This window comes from Gallus gallus, chromosome 2, assembly GCF_016699485.2.
Source record: "Gallus gallus isolate bGalGal1 chromosome 2, bGalGal1.mat.broiler.GRCg7b, whole genome shotgun sequence".
In the NCBI taxonomy this organism is placed as follows: Eukaryota; Metazoa; Chordata; class Aves; order Galliformes; family Phasianidae; genus Gallus; species Gallus gallus.
In genome coordinates, this window is record NC_052533.1 from 90,215,658 (window position 1) to 90,229,537 (window position 13,880).

Consider the following 13,880-nt stretch of genomic DNA (forward strand, 5'->3'; position numbering starts at 1 on the left):
TTTTGTCTCTTCAGATGATGCTTTCCATATAATGCTATCTTTTGCTCTTCTGTGTGGTCCTCTCAGAGATTTTTCCTTTTTACAATTTATTAATAAAACATACTTCCAAAATACATGAAAGTCAAAATATAAAATAACAAATTAAGTTTCAGAATTTAAAATCACACTACTTCTATTTCTACATTACCATTAAATATTTGCACATCTCCCAAGTAAATGAATGTTACGTACTACCAGCCCATTTATCAAGATTCATACTACATAGTGTGCTTGTGCAGCGTCCAATTTTCTACTAGACTACTAGACTTAGTATTAAGAATAGTATCTGTCTTATTAATGAACATCAACACTGCTACATTTAATTAAATTATTACAAATTCTGAAATGAAACTGTATGTTGCTTCTTTACTCTGCAATGTCAAAAATCCTCAACAGCTCACAAGAATCATGTCAGAAGCCTTCCCACAACCTTTTCTTAACTTTGGCTTTTGATGACACTACAAAAATCTTACATTATGATAAAAATTCAAATTAACACTGAAGCAGCCTGGGAGATGATAGTCATATGGCATTATTCTTGTGTAATCTCTTGTAACTCTACTCTACCTCTTTAATCACAGAACGACTTGGGTTGGAAGGAGCCTTCTGGTTTCAACCCACCTTCCATGTGCAAGAACACATTCCACCAGATCAAAGCCCCATCCTACCTGGCTTTGAATACCTCCAGGAATGCGGCACCCACAGCTTCTCTGGGCAGCCTCAGTGCCTAATCAGCCTCTGAGTGAAGAATTTCCCTCTAACGTCTAATCTAAATCTCTCCTCTCTTATTTAACTTTAAAACTGTTTCCCCTTGTCCTCTTGCTATTAGGCCATGTAAAAAGTCAGTCTCCATCCTTTCCATAAGCCCCCTTTAATTACTGAAAGGGCACAATACCAACTCCCCAAAGCCTTCTCTTCTCCAGGCTTTACATCCCCAACTCTCAGCCTCTCTTCATAGTAGATGTGCTCCAGCTCTCTAATCATCTCCATGGCCCAAACCTGGATCCATTTCCAGACAGTATATTTAATTTAAACACTTTCATGTGGCTGTGAAAAGACCTGTCCCCATTACTCTTCAGTTCATATGTTCACAAGCACGTTCAAGGTAAAAGAATGATATTATTTAGGACTCCAGGATGCAGGACCTCAAGGAAGGTACTACACCACAGCCTTCATAATGTGTCCTATTATTAAAGATTAACTATTCTTCCTCAGATAAATTTAAGATTGCTTTTCAGTTCTCTCCAACACAGCTTTTTGTTTTGATCATGTTGTCCTATCTTTTGAAGAGCGGGGATAAAAAAACCAACAGCTTTCGCTACTTTGCCAACCAAAACAAACAATTCAAAACAGTTTCACTCATGACAATAAAGAACAAAGATACAGCCAAAGTTTAACCAGAAGAAAAAAAAAATAAAGCAAAAAGACAATCAACGTTTTCATTATTTATCCTGCATGTACCTTACCTTAGGTAGATTTGCTATTAACATTTCTGAAACATTTTTACTATAACATTTATGACAATCCTTGAGAAAATAACATCTACCAGTTCTACGATTAGGTAAGAACTAAGCCAAGAGTACCCACAGCAAATATTCTTCTCGTTCCCCTTATTATTTAAAGAGGAAAACAAAAAAATAAAGCTACAATTAGAAGATACGACGTTTCTCGTATTTTAAGGTTTGACAGCTTTTGCCTTCTAAAGAATTAGCTACAGCACCCATGTAGAAAAGCAGTTTATCACAAAAAAACTGATCCCAAACAAAATTATTTTCAAAGAATAAATCCTAAATTCCAGACCTCTAAGACAACAACGTTAGTTTATCTGTCAGTTCAGAAAAACACTTCTCACCTGTGACGTGATATTAAGCGTAACTGCATCAAGACCACCTGACAACATTCCCTGAGTATCAGCAAGAGTCAACGTGACACTACCATCTCCTCCAACTCCCGATGAAGACATGACCAAATTCTGGGCAGAAACTGTAGACTGAGAGATGGGTGTTGTTGAAGGAAGGTTTGTTCCACTTGTTGTATTAAGTTCTGGAATATATGCAAAAAAGTAAAACAAGTAAAAATCAACAATTTACAGAATATCCTAGGGGTAGGCATTTCCTTCCTGTTCTGTGGAGTGGATAATTTAAATTGGTACAGCAATTTAAAACTAGTGAGAAAACACATCTAAATCTTGTTATTACTTAATTGTCATGTGCAAGATTGTATTATTGCTGCCTAACACTTATTTTTTAACAAACTTATTTTTTGTTAGAAAATCACTAGGAACATACCTGGAGCATTTAGTGAAGTGCCCTGAGAAAGAAGGTGGTCGTTGCTTATAGTTAATGTCGCACCTGTACTCTGACTGCTGATGGTTGGTGCTGTCAGCCTTAAGCTACTATTCAGATCACTGCTTCCAGAATTATGCTGAATAAGATCTTGACCTAAATAGAAATTAGTCCTATTACAGCCAGAAATATCTCAACATTATTCTACTACTGTATCCTAACTATACCAAAAAAAAAAAAAAGTGATCATAAATTAAAAGCAGAAGATAAAACCAGAACAAAATTCATTTCTTCATACGCACATTTTTACACAAAACTTCAGCATGTTCTTACTACAGATTTAGATAGCAATATATAGAGAAATACCTGTACTTATTAATATTTAGACAAATACTGATGGATCTTAAATTCAAGGCAAGAACTTCATGAAACTATACAAGCTACCACACTATAGGCTAATAGTTGAAATACTAGATCTATTTAAGAAACGTAATTATACAAAAGTGTCTTTGGGGGAAGTGGACATCTAATTATATTGTACATAAAATCAGTTTCTTAAAGGCAATAGTTAGTCTAAATGTGTTTAAATACACCTAGAGTACTAACTACTTACTATAGAGACTGAACAGTACACATCTAAGAATGGTCAGAACATCTATTGGAACATGTATTGAAACAGGCATGTAAGTAAAATTAGATTAAATAAACTCAACCCCAATGCCTGCCTTCAGCTGCTTGCTCCTATCCCACCCAGTATTACCCAGGAGTTGCACTAAGCCAAATGAAGCACAGCAAGGAAATAAGAAACACTTATATGCACTTTCTCCCTGAGAAATATCTGTTGAAATAAGACTATGAATAGAACAGGGAACTGATCTAACATTCGTACTCACTGCAATTGCATTTGGTTTTTAAAGGCAGATTTAGGAAATACCTTTTAAAGCTGATGAGTGCAAGAATACCCCACAGGAATGCAGCTGACAGCAAAAATATGCTGAAATACTGTGTATAGCTAGCCTACGAAACAGAGATCTGGTACCACTAAAAATCATTAGAAATACCAACCAGATATTGTAAGAGTGATTTCTTGAGGACTTCCTGATGAGCTTGCTGTAGTAGAACCAGTAGCATGAGCTAGAACTTGACTCAAACTGGAATTATTTATGGTCAATGTTATCTCATGTTGTCCATTTGAAGATGACACCATACCCTGTGAAGTCATGACCTGGGAGATGTCCTGTGTACCTAAATACAAAAACGTAGAACAAAAAAAAAAATCTATGAAGATCCTTTCTTTACAGTATATGCTTTATAAAACTACAATTACTACATTATTTTTGAACTACTATAAAAGACTTAGCCAAGGTAAGATGCTGGAACTTTTATTTAAAGGAGAAATTGTTTCCACAGTCTAGTTTATTCCTCTACAACTTAAGATTTTCAGAATAAAGCTTTTATGTTCCTAACAGCTATACATGTTCTTCTATTTTGCAGCCTACATTATGGAAACCTTGTATTCAAAAGTGATAACAAAGTTGTAGAATTTGACAAATATGCTGTTGCAAGCGTATACCTAACTTACTACATGAAGTATCAAAAAAAATGTGTAATAAAATTAATGCTAAGGAATTCAAAGCATAAGACTAGTGGCACCACTTACCACTAGCACTGGTTGTCAGCACAGACTCTTGCTCAGATAGGGATCCAATTGTCATGTTAGCTGAAGATGTTACTGTAGGCTGCAAAGACAGGCCAGATATAGGCTGGATAACCACATTAGCTGGCACTGCATTTTCTGTTGTCTGGAGGGAGGGATTTTGTGGAGCCATATTGGGATCTCCAGTTAGCTGCTGAGCAAGTATATTACTCTGCTGTAATGTCTGCTGTAGTATGCTTGGATCAATCTGAAAAACAAAATCAATCCAATTTAATAAATCTGGGTTACATGAATATTTATAACAAACCCTGAATTCAAAAAGGTGCATTTAGAATATATAATATTTAAACTTACTAATAAAAAAATTAAACAATTTTTGAAGTATCTACATGCAGGAAGTCTATTCAACTTCCATGTTTGGGAAATCATGATCACAGTTACAAATAGGCATACTGGGTACCTACTATATCGGCATTTTGTAGTGTCTTATTGTTGCATGCAAGGCTTATTGCTTTCAAATCACTGAAAGTGAAAAGGCAAGGAGCAGAAGGGAAAAACACCATCAGACATCATCAAAAACTGAGAGCAACCTACCTGTAAGGTTATGTTGTTAATACTAGCAGCATCTATTCCGGAGATTTGAACATTTTGTCCAACCAGATTAGCAGCAAGTTGTAACTGTATTCCTTCAAGAGTGGCCAAGCTACCATCTGTCAAGGACACAGTTAAGTCACCTCCAGCTACCAAAGAAAACAGTTGCATTATGTTTTTCTTTATAATTACTGACCATCTCTTTTAGCTTGCTTATTTTTATAAATAAAATCAATACAGAAACTACACGTACACACATCTGTGTGTCATTTCAATGATCTGGCTGGCTAGTTTCAAATTTTATAAGTTCCATGTCATTTAGGGATAGTTATTATTTAAACAGTAGCTGACATCTTCCAAAACAAGAACACTCCAGAGCAACTATGAAAATAAATCTGGAGAAATTTGCTTTAAGTGTTCTTAAGTGCCACTCCTAAAAACAAGCATCAATTGTACATACAAGGTGTGTGCATTCTGACCCTTAACACACATGAGAGTTGTTACCATATTTATGCATAGCACAAAAATACTGTTCAAGGAATCTATTGACATCCTACGTGATGACTTGGGTGGAAAATAAAGTGCATTAGCATTTGAAAATTGAAATGTTAACAACTTAGAAAGCTAATGTTAAAAACTGAAGAGACTACCTCTAAAAAAGCTCCCAAAATGTGAAGAGATCACAAAATAATCCTTCTTTGCATATAAGAAACCCTTCAGCATAAACACATCTTGACAAAAAATATCTACTTTGGGCAAAATGCAAATCACTAGCCTGGATTTCTGAAGTTTCCTGCCTCTTTCTAGGCTTTCTGAACATACTGTATACTATAAATGCCTCATTTTGTTCACTCACAATTCCAAGCAAACACTAGGTAGTTTCAGAACAATGTATCACTCCTGTATTTAACTCCAGTAATTTGAGCTCATCTTGTGATTTACTCAGAACAGTTATCTAAATCCAGCCAAATGAGTTTGGAAGACACTGGTAAATGTTATTTGGAAAGTTTGATTTGTGATAAATGAGGTATTAAAAATTATTTTGCTTCTCTCCTTTTTAGAAAAAGGCAAGAATATTACAAAAAAGAATACACGTAGTCTACCTATTTATTATCAGCGTATTTTTTTTCTTTTCTACAGTCCAGCATCACAGCAGACCTGAAGAGAACCTTCTAGGTTAACTTGACTACCATAATATTTTCACTTTCATTCTAAAATAAATAAATTTCTATTCATGCCATCACTGTGCATCAAGTTATCAACTCAATACAATGCTTACCTGTTTAGAAGTAGTGTTTGGTATAAGTTTCTGAACTCTAACAGAAAACAAAGTTCAGTACTTGATTTAAATACCACCACCAAAAAGTCATCCATTTTTACCTGACACAGAAGCAGGCAGGATAGCCTGGCCCACAAGTCCTTGTTGAAGTAAATTTTGATCAAACTGACTTGTCAAAACAGAGTTATTCATGATGAAAACATTAGGATCTGTTGAAGATGAATTAAGAAGACTGACTGGCTGCAGTCCCTCAGCTGAAGTACGGGCAACAGGCTTCCTAACCTTCTTTGTTTCTGGTTTATAATGACACTGTATGTGGGTTTTTCTGCGCCCAGAAGTACGAAACCGTAAATCACAGTGTGGACATTTAAATGGCTTTGCTCCTGTATGCAGACGCATGTGGACTTTTAGACTTCCTTTTGTAGAAAAAGAATTACTGCACACATGACAACTGAAGAGCTTTTGACCTGGAAAAAATAAAAATAAAAAGTAAAACAGATACATGAGAATAACTGTAAAATTCAATAGCCCCGTATTGATTCTAAACTATTTTGAAAAGAAAGAATTTGAAATAACTAGCCTTTTCCTTTATGACTTTGGCTGTTTTTCAAATGAAGCAGTAGCCTAAATTATGTCTATCTTCACTCCCTTAATTTCTCAAACTCGGTTTATTTTTCATTCAGAATCTTAATAGGTCACCTTGATGCCTCTTATCTTCCTTAAGATCTCTCAAATTCCTCACTAACCAAGTAGTTTCAAAAAAACCTCAATTTGAAAAAGCCAGACAAAAAACCTACTTTCTGGTCAGAACTGCACTACTATAATCTGGCGATGTTTGTTACTTACAGCTGATAATAAGATCACAGAAAGAATCAGTGCATGCAGTTTCTCCTATTGAGTTCTATGTTTCATTTATGCAGAAGAATTTCCCATCAAATTCCTGAATTACAGTTCACAGAATCATAGAACCGCTAAGGTTGGGAAAGACCCACAGTATCATCCAGTCCAACCATTCAACCATCACCAATGGTTCTCACTAAACCACGTCCCTCAACACAACATCCAAACGTTCCTTGAACACCTCCAGAGTTGGTCACTCCACCACCTCTCTGGGCAGCCCATTCCAGTGCTTGACCAACCTTTCAGAGAAGTAGTATTTTCTAACATCCAGCCTGAACCTCCCCTGGGCGCAGCCTGAAGCCATTCCCTCTAGTCCTATCACTGGTTACATGAGAGAAGAGGCCAACCCCCAGCTCACTACAACCTCCCTTCAGGTAGTTAGAGAGAGCAATAACGTCTCCCCTGAGCCTCCTCTTCTCCAGACTGAACAATCCCAGCTCCTTCAGCCGCTCCTCTTAAGGCCTGTGCTCCAGACCCCTCACCAGCTTTGTTGCCCTTCTCTGGATGCACTCCAGGGCCTCAATGTCTTTCTTACAGCAAGGGGCCCAAAACTGGACACAGTACTCAAGGTGTGGCCTCACCAGTGCTGAGCAAAGAGGGACAATTACTTCTCTGTTCCTGCTGGCAAAACTATTTCTGATACAAGCCAGGATGCCATTGGCCCTCTTGGCCACCTGGGCACACTGCTGGCTCATGTTCAGTCTAGCATCAATCAATACCCCCAGGTCCATTTCCTCTACAAGGAATTCAACCTATTCCAGATTACAGATTCAGGTTACAAAATCCTATCACTGATGTCATTTCTTGCTCAACAAAAACAAAATCTCTGGCAGTGTTCAAGTTCAGCAGAAACAACGTAAGAATAACACAAACCAGTGTAGTTCATGAAGACAAGGCACAGAATGCAAGCACAGCTATCTCCCACATTAAGAGTACCATGGAAAAAACATCATTTTGCAGTCTCTCCCACTAAAACCAAACCAAAACAAACAAAAACTTGGGGAAAAAAAAGGCAGAGTGGAAGGGAGGACAAAGGGACAGTACAGGAATTAACAACATCAAAACAGTTCAACTGGCATTTGGATAATGCCCTTAATAATACGCTTTCACTTCTGTTTAGCCCTGAAGCAGTCGTACAGTTGGACTTGAGCTTTGTAGGTCCCTTCCAAGTAAGCTACTCTGTTCTAAAGAGTGATAAGTAAACTCAACATCTGAAGTCCTGTTTAAACAGAAGGTTAAATATTCAAATTAAGACCTGATGTGATTTTTATTAAAAAAATACCAAAATTCTGGAGAGTGAAAAGAAGGATGGATGGACTAGAATGTTGAACTTCAACTATGAACAGGGATCTAAGGGTCAAAGCAAAACAGAAACCTAGTGGGAATACTACTACAAATTGGCATGAAAAGATGTATATGAATGCCAAATGATAAACTAGCATCAAATTGTAATTAAGTGTACTTTATTGCATCTACAAGATTATGTCATACTGCTTGCTACCCAATTAAAGTGTTAAAAGTAACCATTACATACACAAGATATTAATAAGCAATGAAGCAGAAGTATAATAACGTGTGTTATGCCACTACACTGTATATGCTAAATCAAAACGAGATGCTAGAAGTAAATATTTCACCAAAGAACCACATCTCACAACTTTTAACTCTATGTAAGACCTGGTTTTATGCATTACAATGAAGGGTCTTCTGTATAGTAGTCACAGTACAAAGGCCAACAGCATCCATTAGAATGCCCCCTCCCTGGAAGCATTCAAAGCCAGGCTGGATGGGATCTGATCTAAAGGGAGGTATCCCTGACTATAGCAGAAGGGTTGAACTGGATGACCTTAAAGGTCCCTTCCAACCCAAACAATTCTAATGACATTACTGAAACGAAGCATAATTGAAGTGCTTGCTCTAAGAAATTTCACACAATCATCTCAAATCTTAAGTTTTTGCAAACAATGTAGCATTTTAAAGACCACCACAAACTCAAACTTCGACCATTTTTAAAATTTAATTTCATATATTTTTTTTTAAAACTCCACCATCTTGCTAAGGAAAACCATTCAGCATTGAGATATTACCACTCATTTAAAATTAAATTACTACAGATACATATATATATTTTCCATAAGCTAAGAATATGACCATTTTATAAGCCTACTAGTATAGGCCACTGAAACAATAGTATGGTATTTTGAATAAACCATATGATTAACTCAATGATGCTGTAAGGACCAAATGTCACCTAGCAATGGCACTCATGTCATTTTCCCACATCACAGTGAAATATATAATTCCTTCCAAAACCATTAAGCTAAAACAGCTGTGAAAGTAACTGGTTTCTCAACAAAGACATTCAAAATCATACTGACCTGTATGTGTTTTAACATGACAATCTAGAGTAGATTTTACAGTGAAACTCTTTCCACATTCTTCACACTTATACGGCTTCTCTCCAGTATGGATACGAACATGCCTAATAATTCCAAAATACATATATACGTGAATTTCTGTCTTTATGTCAGCTTCTAGGAATATTTTCTATGTTATTAATTTTAGAAATCCTCAACAATTAATATCAGCATTACAGTAAGCAGAACAAGCAAGGAAGACAATTCAAACTTACACAATTTGTCAAACTGAAAGAATATTTTTGTTTTTATATGCAAGTCCTATTGTAAGAAAAAATAATTTATTCTAAAACTATAAAAAAAAGGTTTTAACAGTGCAGGAAACCAGAAATATGAAAAGGCTGTTTTACTCAGATACAGAACACGCAACAATTTCATACATCTTTTTAAACCATTCTGAAAAAGATAAATTTACATAAACATAAGTCAAACCTTAGCTTAGGCATAAAAAGTTAAAATGATCTGTTGCTACCAAGTGTCGTGAAGGAAGTGTCGTGAAGGAAGTGTCGTGAAGGAAGTGTCGTGAAGGAAGTGTCGTGAAGGAAGTGTCGTGAAGGAAGTGTCGTGAAGGAAGTGTCGTGAAGGAAGTGTCGTGAAGGAAGTGTCGTGAAGGAAGTGTCGTGAAGGAAGTGTCGTGAAGGAAGTGTCGTGAAGGAAGTGTCGTGAAGGAAGTGTCGTGAAGGAAGTGTCGTGAAGGAAGTGTCGTGAAGGAAGTGTCGTGAAGGAAGTGTCGTGAAGGAAGTGTCGTGAAGGAAGTGTCGTGAAGGAAGTGTCGTGAAGGAAGTGTCGTGAAGGAAGTGTCGTGAAGGAAGTGTCGTGAAGGAAGTGTCGTGAAGGAAGTGTCGTGAAGGAAGTGTCGTGAAGGAAGTGTCGTGAAGGAAGTGTCGTGAAGGAAGTGTCGTGAAGGAAGTGTCGTGAAGGAAGTGTCGTGAAGGAAGTGTCGTGAAGGAAGTGTCGTGAAGGAAGTGTCGTGAAGGAAGTGTCGTGAAGGAAGTGTCGTGAAGGAAGTGTCGTGAAGGAAGTGTCGTGAAGGAAGTGTCGTGAAGGAAGTGTCGTGAAGGAAGTGTCGTGAAGGAAGTGTCGTGAAGGAAGTGTCGTGAAGGAAGTGTCGTGAAGGAAGTGTCGTGAAGGAAGTGTCGTGAAGGAAGTGTCGTGAAGGAAGTGTCGTGAAGGAAGTGTCGTGAAGGAAGTGTCGTGAAGGAAGTGTCGTGAAGGAAGTGTCGTGAAGGAAGTGTCGTGAAGGAAGTGTCGTGAAGGAAGTGTCGTGAAGGAAGTGTCGTGAAGGAAGTGTCGTGAAGGAAGTGTCGTGAAGGAAGTGTCGTGAAGAATTTAGAAAATTGAAAAGATACGGAAGTTTTCCATTTCTTACCTGACTAAATCACTGGGCTTTTTAAAACTCTTGGGGCAGTAACTACAACAGTTGGCATATTTAGGCTCTGCTTCCAATTCTGCCTGCTTATCTTTGATCTCACTGATTCTGTCTTTCTCTGCAGCAGATTGAACAAGAACTTTTTCCGAGACAGTAGCACTTTCTCGAGGCCTAATTTTTGCCAGTTCTGCTGTTTCTTCTTCTGTAAATGTTATGACACCAGGACGAGATTTTCTGGAAGCTCTTTCAGAATTTTCATCATCGTCTTCAACACATGCAACTATAAATATACATATAAATATATTTATATACATACACATATACATACGCACACATATGTTTAGTTTAATCTGTCAGTTGAAATTACAAAAACAAAACATTTATTATTAAATACATTAAAACATTATTAAATACAAGGGTACTGTACAGCTTGTGCTTCCACTTAGTCTCTCTTTAAGAGATCTAACAATGTATATTTCTTTTAAATAACACTAGATTTATAACTTATTTTTACACTAATGAAATACAGGTATATGTTATTTAGAACAAAAGATTTCTACTTTAGTGGCACAAAAAGTTATGTAACATACAATACCTTGAGTATACAGGATAGACTCCTGGTAGACTGACTTCTTTAAACAACTCAGACAAAAAAGCAGTTCCAGCAGCCCTGGACATTAGATGTTACCCATGCTTTAAGGTTAATTTATAGCATTACTGTTACAGCATTCATGTAACCTACTGAAACATTTGTACTTGTTGTGTAGCAAGGACTATAAGAGTAAAAATGAAATTACCTCCCCCTCCTGTTTCTGTAGCTGCTGCTACAGCTGAGGAGACTGCTTGATGTTTTTTCATATGCTTTTTGCAGTGAACAGTTGTTCGAAAGCTTTCATCACAGAATGGGCACTTGTAAGGCTTCATGCTCATGTGAGTTGCCATGTGCCTTGTAAGGCTGCCATTAGTTGTGAAGGATGTATTGCAAATGCTACAGCTGAATGCTTTAACTCCTTAAAGTAATAGAAACAAGTAAGTAACATGCAGTTGTTCCATTTACTTACACAAGTCTGGGTATAGTAAACACTCTGACTTAAGGAAATGTAGATCTGGCATACTCTGTTACCTGTATGAGTCTTTTCATGTGACTTAAGAACTCCTGAGGAAACAAAGCCACGGCCACATAGTTGGCATTTATAAGGCTTCTCACCAGTATGCGATCGTACATGTTGTTTCAAATGGCTGGATTTCTTAAAACCCTTGTTGCAATATTCACATCTATTAAAACAAAATTATTAGTTGCATACAGTTAGTAGCCATAAGACATCCAGGAAATTCTATGGCTGAACCTAGAAGTAAAAATGCAACAAACCTATATGAACGCCTGCTTTGATCTTCACTGTCCTCAAGAAAATGAGGCCTTTGGGTATGCAATTCAAGCTCTTCTTGTGATGATTGATCTTGTATCAAGCGAGTGGTCTAGAAATCAAAGCCTCAAGTAAATTTCAACAACAAAATACGACTATAAAGCCATGCAAGTAGGCAAGGAAAATTATAGCATTTACAGAAGTAAACATAACAAAGCCAGAGATCTATTCTTTCACAAATTCCTGACAAAAAATTGAGTGCAATACAATACCTTAGCTCTTTCACAGGGAGAAGCAGAAAAATGTGCATCTACTGAATCAGAATAAACTGACGAGCTGCACTTACACCTCCTTACAAGACTAGAAAAAAAAGTCTCACATCTTCCTAAATTTTACGGTGTTTGAAGGATTAAATTTAACCCTAAAGTAGACTTATTAAGCAGTAGAAGACCCACACTGAGCAGCAAAATACCCACTAGTACTGACAGTGTTCAGTACTTTCTGGAGAAGCTTTTCCTCTGAGAAACAACTACAGAAAAATCCTCCAGAACAGCATGTTGTAATGTTTGAAGGAAACTTCAGAGACTGAAATTACTCCAACTTTCAGATCCTAAAACCCACCTCACTACCTTGACTGGATTTTGTCTTTTACCAAAAAGCATAAAAGGGCTTTAATTCATGCAGTTCAGTATGGTAAAGACAGTCCCCATTACTAGAGATAGTCTTCACGCTATCTGCTGTTAATATAATAAAATGTGAAATTTAAATTGTGGAGTTTTTTTTAAGAAACTGAAATGCTTTACAAACTTAGCCAGCTGAGAATCATGAAAGAACAACGTACTATATAACCTCAACGAATGATGACTTACATATTTGTAATGTTGTTTTTATTACTTGATCATACCTCCAATAATTTAAGAATGAGGAAGTAAAATAAACAATAATGCAAGATATTATTTTATAACACTAAGTCACATGAGAAGACTCATAGGGGTTCCTTAGTTCCAGGTTTATGATTTCACTTTACAGCATTATATCCTTTTAAAAACATTGAGCAAAATGTTCAACTCTTAATGAAACAAGAACCAATTACATGCCACCCCCCTTTTTCCCAGCTGTTGAATGAAAGCAACCTAGGAAAGAGATTGTGAAACTTTCCTGATTTCTCAGTTCACAGAATCATTTACGAAGAACTCACAAGAAAATCCTCACTGAACCCAACACAGTGGATTCGGTCATCTAGCAGTACTTACTACATTAATAGCGTCTGTATTAGGAACTTGAAGAAGGGATGGCGGATGGTAACTTGTTGAAAGAGCCTGAGATTCAAGTGTGCTTGAATCCTGCAGCTGCTGTACAGCTGGAAACTGGGTCTGTTGATTGTAGCTCTCATTAACTGCAAACCCTGCCAGAAATACAAAATCACAAAACCAGAAAATACACTGAATTGAACTCTGAGTAACACCACATTTCTTGAAAACTACCTTCAAAGTTTTAAATTCTTCACTGCTGAGTGGCAAAATACACAACTGTTTTTGGCATAATTGCATAATTGGGTTACTTACCATTAGCTGGAATTCTATTGGACAATCTCCTCCACAGAAAAACACTGTTTGAAGTTTCTTCGGGGTGCCACAATTACCTTAGAGCCATTGAAATTTTGAATTTCTTGTATGTAAGCATGCATGTGTCAAACAGGTTGACCCATCTCCCTTTATCCACGTTGGTACCACGCTCCCTTAACTACACTGGAAGCCGATCACAAGGATGCAAAGCTCAGTGGGGAGGATGGCGGGTGAGTGGAGGAGATGACCCAATAGGAGAACTCCAGTTTCTGATAAAGTAACCCCACTGTCTCCTACTTTGGATCTCCTCCACATATTCCCACTCTTTAGATAATAGTAAAGTATGGCCTCTCAAAGGCAAACTGCAAAGTAAAAATAAACATTTTCATTCACATCTCCAGTACAAAGATCTGA

The 13,880-nt window shown here is 37.1% G+C and overlaps 1 protein-coding gene across 9 annotated transcripts in view; it reads right to left on the reverse strand.

Moving 5' to 3' along the window:
• The window catches only part of ZNF236 (zinc finger protein 236), an 81,382-nt gene that overhangs the window by 14,184 nt on the left and 53,318 nt on the right, over window positions 1–13,880 (reverse strand). For 7 of the 9 annotated variants that reach the window (XR_005857958.2, XM_040696565.1, XM_040696566.2 and 4 more), the window contains 12 exons: window positions 13,155–13,306; window positions 11,907–12,013; window positions 11,661–11,812; window positions 11,335–11,547; window positions 10,538–10,817; window positions 9,130–9,233; window positions 5,953–6,318; window positions 4,576–4,721; window positions 3,985–4,228; window positions 3,390–3,569; window positions 2,328–2,480; window positions 1,892–2,082 (listed from right to left, as the gene is read on the reverse strand). Coding sequence is in view for 8 of the 9 variants with exons in the window: in XM_040696565.1 (XP_040552499.1) it covers window positions 1,892–2,082; window positions 2,328–2,480; window positions 3,390–3,569; window positions 3,985–4,228; window positions 4,576–4,721; window positions 5,953–6,318; window positions 9,130–9,233; window positions 10,538–10,817; window positions 11,335–11,547; window positions 11,661–11,812; window positions 11,907–12,013; window positions 13,155–13,306 (2,288 nt within the window). In the remaining variant the exon portion in view is untranslated. The remainder of the gene's footprint in view (window positions 1–1,891; window positions 2,083–2,327; window positions 2,481–3,389; window positions 3,570–3,984; window positions 4,229–4,575; window positions 4,722–5,952; window positions 6,319–9,129; window positions 9,234–10,537; window positions 10,818–11,334; window positions 11,548–11,660; window positions 11,813–11,906; window positions 12,014–13,154; window positions 13,307–13,880) is intronic. The other 2 variants (XM_040696567.2, XM_040696568.2) reach the window with 2 other exon arrangements.